This window comes from Ailuropoda melanoleuca, chromosome 14 (assembly GCF_002007445.2).
Source record: "Ailuropoda melanoleuca isolate Jingjing chromosome 14, ASM200744v2, whole genome shotgun sequence".
NCBI classification, from domain to species: Eukaryota; Metazoa; Chordata; class Mammalia; order Carnivora; family Ursidae; genus Ailuropoda; species Ailuropoda melanoleuca.
Window position 1 is genome coordinate 41,610,605 of NC_048231.1, and position 18,141 is coordinate 41,628,745.

The 18,141-nt window shown below is 63.8% G+C and overlaps 1 protein-coding gene across 7 annotated transcripts in view; it reads left to right on the top strand.

The window, feature by feature from the left end:
- Positions 1-15,519, top strand: part of PACS2 (phosphofurin acidic cluster sorting protein 2) — a 55,158-nt gene extending 39,639 nt beyond the window's left edge. For 4 of the 7 annotated variants that reach the window (XM_034643328.1, XM_034643323.1, XM_034643324.1 and 1 more), the window contains 17 exons: positions 973-1,130; positions 2,869-2,959; positions 3,276-3,350; positions 3,948-4,090; positions 5,029-5,161; positions 5,422-5,526; positions 5,710-5,816; positions 6,181-6,335; positions 6,721-6,831; positions 7,080-7,188; positions 7,994-8,026; positions 11,176-11,218; positions 12,534-12,576; positions 12,719-12,854; positions 13,636-13,862; positions 14,083-14,196; positions 14,835-15,519. In XM_034643328.1, the coding sequence (XP_034499219.1) occupies positions 973-1,130; positions 2,869-2,959; positions 3,276-3,350; positions 3,948-4,090; positions 5,029-5,161; positions 5,422-5,526; positions 5,710-5,816; positions 6,181-6,335; positions 6,721-6,831; positions 7,080-7,188; positions 7,994-8,026; positions 11,176-11,218; positions 12,534-12,576; positions 12,719-12,854; positions 13,636-13,862; positions 14,083-14,196; positions 14,835-14,953 (1,902 nt within the window). In that variant the 3' untranslated portion in view covers positions 14,954-15,519. Of the gene's footprint in view, positions 1-972; positions 1,131-2,868; positions 2,960-3,275; positions 3,351-3,947; positions 4,091-5,028; positions 5,162-5,421; positions 5,527-5,709; positions 5,817-6,180; positions 6,336-6,720; positions 6,832-7,079; positions 7,189-7,993; positions 8,027-11,175; positions 11,219-12,533; positions 12,577-12,718; positions 12,855-13,635; positions 13,863-14,082; positions 14,197-14,834 lie in introns of those variants that run through there. The other 3 variants (XM_034643325.1, XM_034643327.1, XM_034643329.1) reach the window with 2 other exon arrangements.
- The last annotated feature ends 2,622 nt before the right edge of the window (positions 15,520-18,141 follow it).

Genomic DNA, 18,141 nt, shown 5'->3' on the forward strand with positions numbered 1-18,141 from the left:
AGGTGTTGGCAAATCGTAGATCCCGTGAGGGACCCGGGCCACAGAACGGAAGGCACCTTTGCAACCCCAAATAAGGAGACAGTCGGGATGAGAGATGAACGGTCTAGGTCAGGAGTTGGTCAGAGGCTCAGACTAGAGGGCTTCTCTGAGGAGGAAGCTGAATGGCCAGCAAGCCCCTGAGAGCCGTGGGCGACCTCCCGGGGCCGCAGAGGGTAGCCGTGACCTCACAGGACAGAGCAGAGGTGCCGACGGGGGACAGCCGGACCTGCAGTGTTGGCGGGAATGCCCCGTGGGGCAGCCACTACGGAAGACGCCCAGCACCTCGTCCAAGTGTCAACTTCATGCTTAACTGGCGATCCCACCAGCAGTCCCGCGTATGGTTGTCACCGCACGAGATCCAGGATGTCCACACAGACTGAGGGACAGACAGTCCCAGGAGTTTCATCTGCGGCAGCAAAGCCTGCAGCGTCCATCCTCTGGCGGCTGGCTAGACCCAGGCCGAGTTCAGGGCGGGCGGGCAGGCAGGCCGTGAGGAGGAGCTGTCGATGGGACAAACAGCACGTGCCTGAGTGGGAGGAGCCCACGCGGAGGGCTCCATAGTGTGTGACCATTTCTGTGATGTTCTGGAGGAGGCCCACCGCATGGGGACGGAAGTCAGTTCAGGGCTGGGAGGAAGAGGGGACAGTGAGACGTGGGGAGGCCCTGGGGAGGGAGGCATTCCAAGCCCTGACCGCGGTGCGGGCCCGTCCCAGGTGGCGCTCCCTGCCCTGCACTCCTGCCGTGTGTTTCTCTGTTGAAGCACGAGTCACGAGGGGCAGAATGGCCACGCTGTGCCTGGCACCTGGTGACTGGAGGTCCCAGAGGTCACCCCAGTGTCTGGCAGAACTGGGCTTGTGGTTCCATGTCCTCTTCCTGTCTGTCCTGCCGAGGGGACCCCCCAGGCCAGCCCTCACGTGTCTGACCTCGCCGTAGGTCCTGGATTCAGAGCAGGACCCTGCAGAACACGTCCCCGAGGCGGAGGAGGACCTGGACCTTCTGTACGACACGCTGGACATGGAGAACCCCAGCGACAGTGGCCCGGACCTGGAGGATGACGACAGCGTCCTCAGCACCCCCAAGCCGAAGCTCCGGTGAGCACGTGTGCCACCTCCGTCTGCCGCCCAGCCCCAGTGGGCACCCCCATGCCATCCCACGTGTTGCAGGGGCCACAGGGAAGTGTGTACTTGGGGACGTGGGCTCTGGGTCAGGGAGGAGGGGTTCACATGCGTCCATGCAGGTGGCCGGAGTCTGCGGTCTTTGTGGAGGGAGGGAAGTAGCACAGTGACAGGGTCGCATCTGCTTTCTGGAAAGATCTCTCTGGGGTCCAGCGGGAGCATGAACACAGGAGACCTGTTAGGAGGCATTGGGGTCGCCCCTGCCAGAGGCCGGGGTGTCAGAGATGGAGGGGCGAGAGCTCTTGGGTGGGGAAGGTCGTCGGGGGTCTTCCCAGGGTCTTGGCTGAGCCAAGTGAGGTGCCTGTCACAGGAGGAGGTGGCCAGCGGTGTGGGGCCATGGGGCTCTTCTGTGCACTGGGGAGACGGCGAGCTGGGAACCACAGAGCATCCCTGTCGCACAGGTGGGAGGGGCGGGCGAGCAGTACTGGTGCCTGTCCCCGAGGAGCCAGGTGTCAGCCTGGCTGGGGCACAGAGGGCAGGAGGCCCCGGGACCGCACAGCGTGTGGCTGCCAAGTGGGGGCCATATTGGAGTCCAGAAGATCTGTGGCATTCTAGCTTCGCTTTGAATGTGTTTTTTTTTATTTGAGTGAGAGAGAGCTGAGCAGGGTGGGGGGGCAGGGGGAGAAGCAGACCCCCTGCTGACCAGGGAGCCCCATGCAGGATCGATCCCAGGACCCTGAGATCGTGACCTGAGTGGAAGGCAGATACTTCACCGACTGAGCCCCCCAGGCGTCCCCTTAACTCTTTGATATAAGTCAGTGGGACGGAGACGCATGTGGGGAGGGTGGGCTTTCCGTGCAGTCGCTGACCCTCCGGCCCGCCCCACCGTGGCCAGTTACTGTCCCGTTGTGGGCACACCCGTGGCATCCGTGGGCTCTGGTCCAGGTGTCGGCCGCTGGCCTTCGCTGCAGATGCAGCTCGGGGGGTCCACTTACAGGCTCAGCCCACCGCGAGTCTTGCCTGCGGCCCCCCCATCAAGGTGCCTTGGGCTCTGCTTCCAGCCTTCAGCTGGAACACCGGGTCTCTGCTTCTGTCCCTCATGTGGTCACCTCGGCTGCCGGCTGACCCGTCTGTCGCCCTTGCCGCTGGCTGCACCTGCAGAGCTGGTCGTGGGCCAGCTGGTGCTCACAGTCCTGGGGGTGCACGTGGGCCTCTCTGGCCCTGGTCCTGCCCTCGTGTTTCCCTGTCCCTTGGTGGCTCTGTCACCTGTCCCTGCATGAGCCCCACCCACCATTTCAGCCTGAAATGTGTTCTGAGTCTCTGAGTCTGAGTCCCCCCACCTCCACCCATCTGTCTTCTGGGGGCAGGGCGTTTGGCCTGGCTGTCCCGGAGTCACTGGACCCTGCTGCTGGCACCCTCGTGGCAGTCTTGAGCGAGCTCCTGTGTGGCCGCCAGCCGCCCATCCCAGGGTGAAGGCCAGGAGTGGGTGGGTTCAGGGACGCAGGTTGTCTCCAGCAGATGTCGGAGCCGGTGGGGGGCCGAGAAGGGCTGCAGGTTGCATGGCACTCAGTGTCTTCCCCTGGGCTGTGGTTCCCCTGCCGCTTCCCAGCCCCGCCCCCAGTCTTGCGTGGCCGGCACACCCACGAGCACAGTTGCTGAGCCCTTAGTGTGGGGGGGGTCCTGGCGAATGACCTCTCTCCGTCCCCACACCCAGGCCCTACTTCGAAGGGCTGTCACACTCCAGCTCGCAGACGGAAATTGGGAGTATCCACAGCGTCCGGAGCCACAAGGAGCCTCCGAGTCCGGTGAGCAGGCCGGACCAGCCGCCCCTCCCTCCTGATGGGACCTCAGGCAAGGGCTGGGCCGTCCTGAGGGTCCTGTCTCTCCGGGTCACTCAGTGTTGCTTATACTCAGTGTTACTTGTGCTCCTGGGTCTGCGTGTGGCGGGAATCTCCCTGCCCAATGCCACATGACTGTCACGGGGTGACCCTGTGCCCGAGGTCAAAGAGAGCCCTGGCCAGTCTTCACAGGCCGCCTCCAAGCCCAGATCCCCCTCCCCAGAGGTGAGCCAGCCTCGTGCCCACCATTGAACACATCCCGATTCCCATCTTGTCCTCGCAGGCGGACGTGCCCGAGAAGACTCGGGCCCTGGGAGGCAAGCAGCCAAGCGACAGCATCTCGGACACGGTGACCCACGTGAGCAGGCGCGGGACACGTGCATTCGGTCAAGCACAGAGCCCGCTTACACACGGCCTTAGGGCAGGCCTTGACATGAGGGTCTTAGCTCACACCCCCCAGGACCGGTGCACAGAACCACAGTGAGGGTGCCCCTGGGTTCACCCCCACCCCGAGGGATGGTCAGGGCCCCCTTGGACTCACCCCCCACCTTGGGGGATGGTCAGGGTCCCCTGGAGTCACCCTAGTTCTGGGAGGACAGGAGGTGTCCCCCTGCTTTGCTGCCATCGCAGACCCTGTGAACATGGGTTGACGCCTGTTGCCCTTGTTGGGGTTCTCAAGGAAGGTGTCCTGGGCCACAGGGCAGGTTTTAGGGAGGTTTGGGAGGCGTGGTGCTGTCTCCCCTGGCAGCCAGGACCAGGACCCCCGTGGTTGGAATGGAGGTCAGCTTGGCTCCCCAGGGGAGTGTGTGTCTGTGTCCCATGTGGAGAGCTGTCAGCCCGAAACTAGCCTACATGCCCCGGCCAAACCAGGGGCTCCTCAGGCCTGAGACCGTGGTCCTTGAGAAGAGGCCCCCAGGATGTGCTTTGCCATTGGGCCCCCTTCTCTGCCTCTCAGAGCACACCCGCCCCCGGGGAGCAGCCCGCACAGCCCGAGGACAGCCCGGAGGTGGAAACCTCCACTCTGGACGTGTTCACCGAGAAGCTGCCGCCCAGCGGGCGCATCACCAAGACGGAGTCCCTCGTCATCCCGTCCACCAGGTGACGGGACGCTCTGGGAAGGCTGCTGGCCAGGCATTGCCCACGTCGGCCAGTGCGGCGGGCAGGGCCCCGTCTGAATGGAATGAGAATCACTTGGAAGCACGGAGATTTCGGGGCCCTCCCTGGAGGTCCACATGGGACCCCCCATACATACCCCTGTGTGTAGCTAGTTGCCAGCAGGCCTTTGGGGGCTGAGGTGTGGCCCCTGCTGCCCATCTCATGGTTTCCTGCCCCTGGCTCCGTTCGCTGGCACCTCGTGGAGCAGCGTAGCCCTGGGTGCCAGCGTGGGAGGAATGTGGCCAGTGTGGTCAGGCACAGCGGCCCCCGGGCAGTGCTGCTGGGTCCAGCCAGGACACTACCCCTCACGGTGGTCCTCACAGAGGTGGGGGTCTGGGTGGCCAGGGCCCGGTAGCTTCCCCGTGGAGGACTGTCCCACAGCATCTCTATGTGGACCCACTGCCATCTCGGTCAGTCAGAGGGTCATCTCTGAGCCCCTCCTTGGACGTGCTTTCCGACCCATCTCCTCTTCACCTCCCTTGGGCCCCTGGCCAAACTCCCAGCACCCTGTGTGCTGCCACACATGGCCACGTGCTGCCACTGCCGCCGCGACTTGCATTCCTACCCCGAGACCCGCTGGGCTGGGGCCTTCTGCAGGGGGAAAGCGGAGCTGGTGTGGGTGCCCTGCCACTGGCTGGGGCCGTGGTTCCATGCCACCGGCACTCACGCGTTGTATCAGGCTTATGCCCGTCTTGAAAGTGCATGTGCCAAGTGTGGACGTGGCCTGCATGTCAGCCCGTGACCCCACAGAGGAGCCCGCACTGCCTGCCACCTGCCCTGCCACCCTATGTGAATCCACCACCGCCCCTACCACTGAGCAGCCCCCTTCCCTGGGGCAGTGAGCACGTGGGCCTGCCCCAGCCTGCCCTGCTTCCCTGCAGGTCCGAGGGAAAGCAGGCTGGCCGCCGGGGCCGGAGCACGTCCCTGAAGGAGCGGCAGCCCACTAGGCCACAGAATGAACGAGCCAACAGTCTGGACAATGAGCGCTGCCCGGACACAAGGAGCCAGCTGCAGGTGCGTGCTCCAGGAGAGGTCACGGGCAAAGGCCACAGCCACCCAGAACTGACCCACTGCTGGCAGCTTGGGGGGAGGCGGCCCGGCCACGTCGTGGGCTGTGATGGTGCCACCGTGCCTTCAGGCCAGTGACTTCTGTCTAGTGCAAAGACAGGGCCAGCCTCTCCTGCCCACTGCTGGGGAGCAACAGGGGGTCAGCTGGGCAGGTGAGGGGCTACAGCAACCCCTCCCACCAGCATGGATGGGCCTTGTGTCTCCAGATCCCCAGGAAGACCGTGTATGACCAGTTAAACCACATCCTCATCTCTGATGACCAGCTCCCTGAAAACATCATTCTCGTCAACACCTCTGACTGGCAGGGGCAGGTAGGGAGGGGCCAGGTGTCCTCCCTGCAGCGGGGAGTGGGGGGGTTCCTCCCTGCTGGGGAGTGGGGGGGTTCCTCCCTGCTGGGGAATGGGGGGGTTCCTCCCTGCTGGCGCGGCGTGGCAGTGAGGCGCTGGCGGGAGGCTGGCTGGAGTGCTGAGGCTCACCACGCACGCTCGCCCCAGTTCCTGTCGGAGGTCCTGCAGAGGCACACGCTGCCCGTGGTGTGCACGTGCTCCGCGGCTGATGTCCAGGCAGCTTTCAGCACCATCGTCTCGAGGATACAGAGATAGTGAGTCCAGCTGCTGCGTGCGGTCTGTCGGGGTCCCTGCTGCCCCGCCTCGCCTGTGGCTGTCCCGGGGGCTATGGCAGATTCCAGATGTGCCCACCCACAGGCTGCCCACAGCCCCGTCTTCTGTCCAGATCTGGGCGGTTCCTACGGCGCAGGGGGCTTCCTGGGTGAGGCCCTGTCCCCTGCCCAAAGCTGCTGTTGTCTTGGGGGACCTGGGTGTTGGTGGCCCTCTGGGGTCACGAGCGCACAGCCGCTGCCTGAGCAGGGCTCCGCGGCACAGGGCTCAGCCCGTCCTGGCGCTGGGGCCTGCTCGGGCGGCAAGGACGGCATCTGTCCCCTCTCTGTCCTGCCCATGGGGCCGCAGCTGCAACTGCAACTCCCAGCCGCCGCCGCCCGTGAAGATCGCCGTGGCAGGAGCGCAGCATTACCTCAGCGCCGTCCTGCGGCTCTTCGTGGAGCAGCTGTCCCACAAGACCCCCGACTGGCTGGGCTACATGCGCTTTCTCGTCATCCCGCTGGGTGAGGGTTCTCACACAGGAAGAGGCGTGGAGCGCTCACCGCCCACGCTGGGCACCCCTTGCGCTGGCCCCGCGCTCTGTGGCCGGGCCAACTCGATGCCGTCGTCAGAAGCAAACCAGGGGTGCTTGCGAGTCCTTGCGAATTACCAAACCCCATGTAACGCGGCCCCGCACCTGTGGACTCGCACCGATTGTTCCTGGGAGGTGCTGGGTCGCAGGGGACGGACTCGCTGGCGCCCAAGCACCATTTGGTCTGCAGGGCGCGCCGGGCACAGCGGCACCTCCATCCACCAGGAGCGGGGAGGGGCTTGGAGGGGCCACAGAGCGGGTCCGCAGGGGCAGGTGCGGCAGGCTTTGCAGACTGACACTCTCCCCTCGGCTCACAGGCTCCCACCCCGTGGCCAGGTACCTGGGCTCCGTGGACTACCGCTACAACAACTTCTTCCAGGACCTGGCCTGGAGAGACCTGTTCAACAAGCTGGAGGCCCAGAGCACCGGTGAGGCCTGGGGCCGGCCGGCCAGGAAAGGCTGCCCTGGGATCCCTGCCGCCATGAGAGCTGGCTGGCCACTGGGGCCCCAGGCGAGGGCTCCCAGGGATTCAGAGAAGCTGTGGGGGCAGAGGGGCCCCTCCGCCGCCCCCAGCATTGCCACTGCTCCGGGGCTGGGTCCTGGGCGCCCTGGGGGCAGCACATGGGGTGGAAGGGGAGTGTGGCACTCACGGACCCTGCCTGGCCTTCTCGTGCAGCGCAGGACACGCCCGACATCGTGTCGAGGATCACACAGTACATCGCAGGTGCCAACTGTGCCTACCAGCTGCCCATCGCGGAGGCCATGCTGACCTACAAGCAGAAGAGGTACGTCACTGGGCCCTGGGCAGGGCGGGGCGTGGGCAGGCCGGGGGCACCAGCCCCACGCCGCAGGCACAGGCCGCCCACAGCTGCCTTTCCCCCGTGGGCCTCCCTGCCCACTGCTGGTCTCAGAGCCTTCAGGCAGCACCTGGGGCAGGGGGCTTCTTGGGATGGAGATCAGGGACAAACCTGGTTGGCCAAGGGACAGAACCCGAGCTGGGCTTGGGGGGGACGCTGTGAGTGGGCCTGGAAGCCCCAGGTCCTCCTCTGAGTAGAAGGAGCTGCTCAAGTTTTCTCTGTTTTGTATGTCGGAATTTCCCATAATAAAAATTAAGGGAACACCTGTCACACGGTCCCCTCCCAGCAGTGACTCACTCACGGGAACGCAGGCCCAGGCTCCTTGAACCTCCTGGGCTTCCCGGGTCCGGAGACACGTTCTCACCCTGACCCTGGGCAGGACAGCGGGCAGGAGTGGGGGCCATCCCCGAGGCCAGGCAGAGGTCTGGCTGCCAGGCCTGCGAGGGCAGAGGGCCAGTGCAGGGAGGGTGGGCTGGAGGGACCAGGCCAGTCGGACGAGGCTACACGTCTCTGCTCCCATCTGCGGGACGCTCCCCGGCTCTCCTGGTGTGGGAGATAGGAAATTCAGGGGCATGTCTGGTCCAGCGGCTGGTCCAGCTCAATGCGCCGGTCTCCTGCGCGACAGCCACGCTGGCCCCGAGCCGGAAGCTGGGCAGCGATGCCACGCCGGGACGTGCGTCCTGAGCACGTAATAACATGTCTGTGTTTTCTCTTTTGGTGGCTTTCTGAAAAGGAAAAAGAACTTTCATTTTGACTTTACCCTCAGGTACCGCTGTCCCTGGGTCTGCGCCCCTGTGTCCCCAGGCTGGTCTTTAGAGCTGTTTAGCAGTATGAGCAGGTCAGGCAGGCCCCTCCAGCCGAGCGTCAGGTGGGTGGGCGCCCCAAGCCAGGTACCATCCGGCCCCCGCCCAGGTCTAAGGGCTGGACGTCACAGCGGGCAGGCTGTCCTCTGTCCATCGCAGTCCGGAGTTTGAGTTGAGGAAGCAGCCAAGTTGAGCTCCTCTGTGAGGAGTGTGTGGACTTTTGTCCCAGCGCGTTGTACCTGCTGCCCCGGCTCCCGGGCTCGGCACCTCCCAAGGGCCTCATTGCTGCTGATTCTGCCTGTAGGGGTGTGCAGGCCAAAGGGTGGGGGGCCCGCCGGACGGCACGCACTCTGAGCCTGGCTCTGGGCCCCGCGCCCAGGGTTACAGAGAGCGGCAGAGAGCGTTTCCCAGCTCAGTTTCTTGGCTCAACTGGACAGGCGGTCAGACCGCTAAGACCCCCACGTGCAATGAAGGGCTTTTTCACCCCCTGGCGGGTCCACTCTTGGAGACCTCCACGTTGGGAACCACGCTCCGGGCCGCCCCCAGAGCTGCCCTTTTGTTTGGGGTTCCCCTTTCCTGTCCTGGCAGCCTGCCTGCCAGTGTTCCCCCTCAGGGCACTGCTCCACCCAGGGTCGCCAGGCCCCAGGCAGCATCCTTGTGGGACGCTGGGACAGACCAGGAGCAGGGGTCACGCTCCTCTGTGGTCCTGCTAAACAAGCCTTTGTGAGCTTAAGAAAGACCAGCCGTGGTGTGTCCCGTGACTGCTCGAGCCGCCCCAGGTGCCATGCTGCGGACGCCTGCAGCCCGCTTTGCCGACTGGCAGCAGCCTCTCGTCTCTCCAGCCAGGGCTTAAGGGGACCCTGGCCCTTGTCCCGTGCCTCCTGCCTCCACCTCTGCGTCACAGCGGTGACACCAGCACCTGGGGCACGGCCCCAGGGAGGCCCAGTGTGTTGGCCACCCTTAGGGCCCAGGACCAGGAGGTCAGCAAGTCACCTTTGTCTGCTTGACAGAGGACAGAGGACTCAGGAGACCCAGGAGAGGGTGGGCAGTGGACATAGCCATTGGGGCCCTATCTCCCCCAGCCCCCTGTGAGAGCACCTGCAGGGACGGTCTACGCTGCATGCAGCTCCCGGCCTGACGTCAGGCCACACCAGCTCCCTGGGGGCGGGGGGAGGGGGACGTCCAGGGCACCAGGCCCTCAGCACCCCCAGCTCCGTGCTCCCAGTGTTGAACTGAGGCACGTCTGTGCTTTCCCCGCGCGGTCTCATGAGCCAGAGGGCCAGGGGCCCCCACCACAGAGCCACGTGCGTGAGCCTTAGGGGTTCTGTCCCGCCCACAACGTGTGCTCCCTCCGCGTCCAGAGTTTAGTGGTGAGGTCTCAGCGGCAAGCCGGTGTCACCCCTGTCCCGCTGGGCGCGTATCGAGTGCTGAATGTTGTCTGCATGGCCAGAGGCTCCGCTTGGCTTCTCAGAGTCCGGCAGCACCCCTGTGTGGTGGCCCCCCCAAGCCCTTGTCTGCCTCCCTGCGTGCTGCTCATGGGGAGGGTCCTGGGCCTGTGAGGGTTGGAGCCTCCCCTGCCCTGGGCTGGGGGCCCCATGAGGACCTTGCATGCGAAAGCCTGCCTGGGCACAGGGTGCCAATTGCTGTGTTATCTGTGGATAACCTCTGTTCCCCTCAGGTCAGAAAGGCTGGGGATTTGGCCATTTTCAGCAGGACAGCCCAAATCTGTAGGTTCTTTTATCCAAAAACATTTGCCAGGTCCTCCTCAGAGGTGTGATGGGTGGTGCTGGGGCAGAGGCCATGGGTCCCCATGTCCAGGTGACATCCAGGGGCCTGCTAGCCGCTGTGTCCTCTTGCGGGTGGTGCCGCCAGGCGAGGACAGTGCCTCCTGCTGGGACGGCCTTGGGTACCCCGGGTGCCTTCTGTGCTGGCCGGGCGCACATTTCCGGGGGAGTGCAGGCCAGGCACCTGCCTCCATCCCCACAAGCGCAGGGCTGGAGCTGCTGCAAGCCCCTGGGGGGGGGCGGGTGCTGCCCAGGCTTCTCCCCGAGTGGCCTTGTGCCTGGGGGCACCATCCCAGCCAACATGGCACAGCAGAGCCCGGCAGAAGACTAGCTCTGTGACATCAAGCCCCGGCGTTCGGCGTTCGGGGACAGGAGGCAGCAGAGCTGGGAGGACAGCCTGAGAACCGAGGAAGCCGGGGCAAGTCACAGGAGGCCCAGGTGGCCCAGGACTGGCCCTGCCGCCGGATTTCCCCAAAGGCCAGGAGATGCTCTTACAGGCAGCAGGGGAGCCTGGTGCCCGAGCACCCCGTCCCCCACCAGGAGAGCCACTCAGGCCCCACCCCGGCCCCGAGGTGGAGACCAGTCATTGCATAGCCAGCTGCAGAGATGAGCTGCAGGACTGGCCTGGCCCATGGAGCTCAGACGGTGGTTTGCGTCCCCTTGGCTGCTGCCTACATCCCCCTGCCCCCAAGGGCCCTCTGACACGGAGGCCTTCACCAGCGATACCAGGGAAGCCGAGCTCTGCTAAAAGACACGCGGTGCCCAGTCCAGACAGAACCTCACGGCCGCCAGCGCTGGCTGGCCGCCTACGGCAGCACGGCCCCGAAGCCTCAGTCTCACCTTCAGGCTGCTCTTGGCGTGGCATTGTGCCAAAGCGTAGTGTGTGCACCCCATCCCCGAGGCCCGAGGCCCGGGACCTGCCCCTGCCCCATCTCTGGCTGGCACGGACTTTACCTGGACTGCCTGGGAGAAAACCACACCCTGGCTTTCGGTCACCCCCGATTGCTGGAGGAAGCCCAGACTGTCCCCTGGGGGGTCCTGGGGCACGTGCAGCAAGCTGTTGTCTTGGGGCTGAGTGGAAATGGAGGCCTGCAGGTCTAGAGAGAGGCAGTCGGCCCTGGACACCAGGCCCCTGGGCTGGAGAAGCTGGGCTTCTGCATGGCTTCCCACAGGTCTCTTGACCTCAGCTGCAGAGAGCTGAGCTGAGGGTTGGAGGGCCAGGCCAGGCACTGCAGGGGTGGGTGTGGGCATGGCCTGGGTGGCGTGAGGCCCCAGATGCTGCCTGCCTGGTGGAGTGAGAGGTAACTGTCTGTGTTTCTTATCCATAGTCCTGATGAAGAGTCCTCTCAGAAGTTCATTCCCTTCGTAGGGGTGAGTACTTCTCTGGTGGGGCTCTGGCCTGACCCGAGGCATTCCTCCCACGTGGCTAGCTTTACCTGCATGGGAAACGATCAGCTTGCCAAACTGTCTTTTATAATGTCTGGTTTTGCGTTAACTTGATATGTTCACCAATTTGAGCTGAGGACTCCTTTAAATCACACCCCCATCTCAAAGCTCATTGTTTCCGTCCCATGTTGAGTAGGGCTAGGCCCAGAGGTGGTGACTGCCCCCAGCTCTCCTCGGGGCTGACAGGTGCACACGGACCACTCACCTGGAGGCGAGGGCTCAGTGCTCAGCACATCCTGGGCACACGGGCTGTGTCAGACTCAGTGGTGGGTGGGTGCCCAGGGTCGGCAGGGTCTCGGGACAGGTCCCACGGGATGGGGCAAAGGGGCGCTTCTGTCCTTTAGGACAGGAAGGGGTGCCTCCTACGCCAGCCTGCTCAGCTGGGAGCGTGGTTTATAAATTGGGACGTTTGTCTTTCTCCTACGGCTGAGGATTAACAGCTACTCCATGCCGGCTGGGCCACTGCCCCAAGTTTTCCTAGCCGAGCCAGGAACCTCGCTGCGTGACCTGCAGCCCCGGCATCTGCTGTGAGAGCCACAGGCAGTCTGGCAGACGGGGCCACCAGGCAGAGCAGGACGTCCATGCCATCGTTTACCCTGGCCGGGCGTCAGGGCAGCTAGTGGCCCTCCTGAGACTGAATTAGTCCAGGGCAGCCTGTCTCGGGGAAATTTCTGTAGTGATCAAAGGGTCCTGACCCGTTGGTGCAGCAGCTCCAAAGCCTCTGTGGACACTTGAAGCACCCACATAACTGAGACATAAGTTGTCATTTTATTTGTTCAGTTTTACATGGCTCCCACAGCAGTCAGCCCACATGGCGCCTTGTGCAGGCCCCTAGCTGGGCAGGGGTCCCTCACACCTGGCCAGGCAGCCACAGGCTCACGGTTTGGTGAGGGCCGGAGTGTGGGCCCTGTGCCCCCTTCCTGGCGTGCAGGATGGCCACAGAGCATGCTTCTGCAGCCCTGTGCCACTTAACCCACACAGCCATGCGGTGGGAGGGTCCCGGGCCACGGCCCATGTCCTGGCTGACCATGTGGGCAGTAGCTGCCCTGGGCTCAGCTCTGCTGCAAGGACAGGAAGAACTGGGACCCTGCTCCAGCCCAGGAGCTCTGGGGATGGGGGTTATGGCAGCCTGGCATCCGCGGGGACACAGCACTCGGCATCTGTCTGGAGCCCCAGCGCGCAGGAGGGAGGGCTGGCAACTTCGCACGCTGCTGCGAGCCAGCATCCCATTGCCTTCCAGGTGGTGAAAGTTGGAATAGTGGAACCGTCCTCAGCCACATCAGGTAACCCCTGCTCCCTGCCCTGGGGCCCGGAAGGGGAGGGACGCCTCACCGTGGGAGGCCCGGCAGCTCCTTCCTTGCCCCCACAGCTGCTCTGAGGGCAGAGGCAGAGGGGAGCTCAGCACTGCCCAACTCTTTCCCAAAGGTGACTCAGATGACGCAGCCCCCTCGGGCTCCAGCGTGCTCTCGTCCACCCCACCGTCCACGTCTCCCGCAGCCAAGGAGGCCTCACCCACCCCGCCTTCCTCCCCGTCGGTGAGCGGGGGCCTGTCCTCCCCCAGGTAAACGTGGCCGTGCGAGGCAGGCGCCCCACCCCATCTTGACTCGAGCATGCCCCAATGCAGCAGGGCCTCGGGTTAGAGAGCACTGAGAACCATTCGTATTCGTGGCCGTGGCCGTGGCCGTGGCCGCACCTCTGGGATGCCAGCAAGCTGAGGGTCCGGCCAGTGGAGGTGCTCAGAGCAGCCATGGGGAAGACACGGGCTTGCTGGGGCCAGGTGCCCCATCAGTGGGGTGGCACAGGTGCTGGCTGGCTTGGGAGACTAGGGACAGAAACCACACAGAGTAAGTGAACGGAGGACTCCGCACGCAGACGGGCTGGGAGACTACGACGTGGGTAGAAGCTGTGGGAGCTGGGAGGTGGTCGGCAGCGCCTCCCAGCCCCCCTCGGGTCTTTGATGAGCAGAACTCCCCCACAGCACCACGGGCCACAGGACCCTAGGGCTGCTCCCAACTCCCATGGGGCCACACCTCAGACGAGGCTGGTTGACCTTGGCCCTCCAGACTCAAAGGGGTGGCTCGAGAGAGCAGGCGGGTGGCAGGACCACGTGCTCCTGGGTGAGCTCAGCTTTGCGACCGTGCCCACCCACAGGCGCAGACTGGGCTGTCCCCGGAGGCCAGGGACTGACTGCAGTAGGCTCCAGGGCTGGGGCTCCCTTCCGCAGGTTAGCCGCTGCAGGCAGCCCCCGGGCAGTGGGCAGCGCAGACGCCAGCTGGCACCTCCTCCCGCCTGTGCCGCCACCAGGCGAGGACAGAGGAGTGAGGCCCCCTCTGCTTTTGCAGCCAGGGCGTCGGCGCCGAGCTGATGGGGCTGCAGGTGGATTACTGGACGGCAGCCCCGCCTGCAGACAGGAAGAGAGAGGTGGAGAAGAAGGACCTGCCCGCCACCAAAAACACGCTCAAGTGCACCTTCCGGTCTCTCCAGGTCAGCAGGCTGCCCAGCAGTGGCGAGGCCGCGGCCACGCCCACCATGTCCATGACCGTGGTCACCAAGGAGAAGAACAAGAAGGGTGAGGTGGGGGGTGGGCCGACTGTTGGGGAACTGGAAGGGTGGCTGTGCAGGCCCCGAGGTCGCCACGGGTCTGGGAGCCACTTTGCACCATGGCCACGAGCAGAGGCCACCTGGGCAGGCGGGAGGGCTGGCAGCTCTGGCCACGGTGCACTGTGGGTGGCTCAGGACAGCAGGGCTCCAAGGGCCGTGGCTGAGCCCTGCAGCCCTTTCCCTCCTAGTGATGTTTCTGCCCAAGAAAACCAAGGACAAGGACGTGGAGTCCAAGAGCCAGTGTATTGAGGGCATCAGCCGTCTGATCTGCACAGCCAAGCACCAGCAGAACATGCTGAGGGGTGAGCGGCCACGGGCCCAGGACTGGGGGGGGACTTGTCCAGGTGTCCTTCCTTCAGCGGGGAGCCCGCTGGAAGGCGTGTCCTCGACCCGGGTCCTGATGGAAGTGAGCCAGAGGAAGCCAGAGCGCTGCTTAAACTTCACCTCTGGAAACACCTGTCTTGCTATGAAATGCGTACCCCGTGGTTCGAACCCATTTGGATAAGGCATTTGTACGCACAGGACAGCTTTTTAAATTCTGAGAAATAATTTCTCAATCCTTTCTGTTAAGATTGATTTATGTATCTCAGACCTTACTCTGCAACTAGTTAATTCAGAATATGGAACCCAAAACGGTTTTCTCCCCATGAGTTGGAGTCTAATGACCACTGTGGTCAAGAACCGCCCCACCTTCCTCAGTTGGTCCTGTGGTTTAAGTGGAGTGTGTTTGAACCCAGTTTGCAGACCCTCTGCTGGGGCAGAAGGGCTGTGGATGAGCAGGTCCCTGAAATCAGGGAGAAGCTAGCCACCACAGGTGGCCGGGAGCCAGGGGATGGTGGGCAGTGGGAGGACTGACCAGCAGGTGTCTCACGGGCACCTGGGGTCCCCGGGGGTGCTGGGGCTCAGTGGGCAGGTGGGTCAGGTGGTCTTGTCCTCACAGTCCTCATCGACGGTGTGGAGTGGAACGACGTCAAGTTCTTCCAGCTGGCGGCCCAGTGGTCTTCCCACGTGAAGCACTTCCCCATCTGCATCTTCGGACACTCCAAGTCCACCTGCTAGCCCTGCCCCGAAGCCCTGGACGGCGAGCGCCGGGAGGGCCCAGCTGCTTTTCTGTTAACATTTCAGTTTACTACAGAGACCCTTAAAAACACAAAGAGAAACAGTCTTAAGTATGAATGTGCTCTCAACCTGGACACTCATGGGGAGGCTCCCCCACCTCGGAGCCCGTTCCCGGCTCTGCGCATGACCCAGGTGTGCCGTCGGGGTGGGAGGTCAGGCGGACAGCACTGAGCTTTGAGAATCACAGAAGGTGTGTTGGCCTCAGGACCTCTCGAGCCCCCCAGCAAGAAGGGTCCTCACCTTTGCGTCCTGTCCTTCCTGAAAGCCAGGACTCTGCTTCCTCAGGGAGCTGGGGTCAGGCGGGTGGCCGCACAGACCCGCGGGCTGCCCGTGTGCCCAGACACACAGCTGGGTGGCCGGTGGCTGAAGGCCTCCTGTGGGGGCGCCCTGAGCAGCACATGGAGGCGGGGCAGCCCGGGCCCAGCCGCCCAGCCGCCAACAGACGCCCAGCGCCGCCCAGTGTGGTTCCCAATAAACTCCAGCCTCGCGGGGCAGCGGCGGTTTTACAGGAGCAGACATTTTTAATGCTTTTAAATACATGTTACAATGTAGCTGCCAAACAGACATTGCTCTTCGACGTCCCAGCGGCCGCCGGGGCTGGGGCAGAGCCAGCCAGTGCTATCCCGCGTCCCAGCCCCCCAGCACCCGCCTCACTCTCCCTCTGGCTGTTCTTGAGCCATCACTATGCTTCTGCTGGTTGTCCCTGCCCCAGACTTAGCAAGCACAGTGGCCCCTACAGCTGGCCCCAGCCCGCTCGGCTTCCTCCTCCCACCTGCTGGCTGGGGGGGTGTCTGGGCCCATGCAGCACTTATGTGGCCAGTGAAAGCTCAGGCAGGACAGCCTGACCTCAGGGGTCAGGCTCCACTGGACCTGTAGGTGCAGCTGGGGGTACCCTGAAGAGGCACAGAGCCCTGGTCCCTCTGGGCCAAGCTCCCTAGACCAAGGTTTCGGGTTTGGGTCCCACCCTGGGTGGTAGCACTGCCCGCTGCCTTCCCACGCAGCAGGAAAGGGACATCCTGACCTGCAGTAAGAGTCCAGGCTGGTCCCGCTGCTCCCCCCGCAACCCTGCACCCCACTCTGCACAGGAAGAACCCACCAGTTCCCATCCTTTGGCAGCTGTCGCCCTGGGACCCTGGTAGCCCACCCAGGGGGCCACACAGGCTATGCTCAGAACACCATGTCAAATGCAGGGCAGGATGCAGGCCACTCTCACTCTTCCAGAGGACAAGCCTCAGCAACAGCCTGTGGCACCGCCAGGTCAGCCCCCAGGGGAATGAACGATGGCCTGCTTTTCTTACCTGTGGCCTACCCGTTTGCTTCCTCCCCCAAGGCAGTACAGGGTCTGAGCTTCACGGCCAATGGCCCTGGGCTAGTTAGGGAACAGGAAGACATGGGCCTGACCTTGTGTATGGCCCTGCCTCAGGGTGCCTGTGGGCAGAGGACCTTCCCCATGAGGGCCCAGACTCCTTCCCTAACAAATCCTGGGACCAGGGGCCCTAAGCTGAGCCCTGGCTTGGAAGGACGGAGTCAGGGTGCAGGTCACCGAGCCTCAGCACCTCCGGTGGCCTGTGTGGCATCCACCAGCACCTACCCTCAGAAGCAGGCCCTGGGACTTTGAGTCTCCCTGCCCTGGTTCCCGCCGCTGGGCCTCAGGGCCTTGGTCACTGGTCCTCAAGGGTCCTTTCCAAAAGTCACACACAGCAGGAAGGAGGTCCAGGTAGGCTCCTGACTTCACTTTCCAGCTGCAGAACTGACTATAGAGGAAGGGGCCAAAGTGGGGGCGGTCACGTCCACTCTAGCTGTGGGCCGTCCCTCTCCTCGGACTATCCCCCACCCAAGTCCACTTCCATAGCTGTGTCCTCACGTGCACAAGGGGAGGCCACACAGCACCTATGCCCCTGGGCCTACAGAGCCCGGCTGCAGTCTCCTGTTCCTAAGTGCCATGGGGCCCACCCGCCACACCGTCCCCAGGCTCAGGAGGTCATGCACACAGCCCCGGCCACCGTGACTCCCTCAGAGACCTGGGCTGCGCTCACCTGTGTGCCTCGGTTTCCCCAATGGCTAAACAGGGATGATCACATCTCCCCTGCCTACCTCATGGAGCTGTCCCCAGGATCCATGGAAAAGCACTTTGTCCCTCCAGGGAAGGTGCTGCAGAAGCCACAGCCATCCGTGACCGAGCCGCGCAGCTGTCAGCACGTGGGGGGGGTGGTTAGGCCTGTGGGTCCCGGGCAGAGCAAGGGTTCTCAACCCATTGGGTGACCAGATGTCACTTGGGACTCAAAGGGCAAGCCACCCACCACAACTGGGCAAGGCCCAGGCCAGGTAGGGGCCCACTGCTTCCTGGCTCCTGCCATGTCCGTCCCCTGGGTCACTGCCTCCTCAGGGCATGCGGCTGGGGTCCCGAGTCAGTCAGGTCTGCAGCTCGGAGGAGGGGCCGAGGGCAGCCTTGCTGCACTGTCCTCGCCCCCAGATGGGAAGACCAGACTACTCTCTGGGGTCTGGACGTCTTTGTCCTGGAGCACATGCTTCATTAGGAGACGGGGCCATGCACTTCTGTGGGCCAGCTGCCTGCGCGCCTCTGCCTGCCCCTTGCCCCCTTCCAGACCTGGCCTCCGTGGGCGGAGGTGGGAGAGCTTGTCCCGGCAGGAGCCTGCGCGAGCCCGAGGGCTGGGCTTGGCGGCCACCAAGGGGGGGCCTGGACCTGTAGGTCGGGGGGGGGGGGGGGGCCCTGCGTCCCCCCAAGTCCCGCCCAGCCCACNCTCATCCTGCATCTTTTCGCTTCTAGGATGTCCTTGTTGCTAGGCTTTTCTTTTTAAATGGAAAACAGGATTAATGTAAATAGCCTCTTTGGGGAACACGTTCTAATCCGTCACGAAAGTGACCACGTGGACTGTTTTAAGNATGTCCTTGTTGCTAGGCTTTTCTTTTTAAATGGAAAACAGGATTAATGTAAATAGCCTCTTTGGGGAACACGTTCTAATCCGTCACGAAAGTGACCACGTGGACTGTTTTAAGGTGCTGATGCAACACTAATAAACCTGGGGGCACCCCGGCCCTCCGCCCCCCTGCTGTGTTTTTCCTCCTGGGCGTCGGCCAGCAGAGCCCCTCACCCACGACGCCCCAGC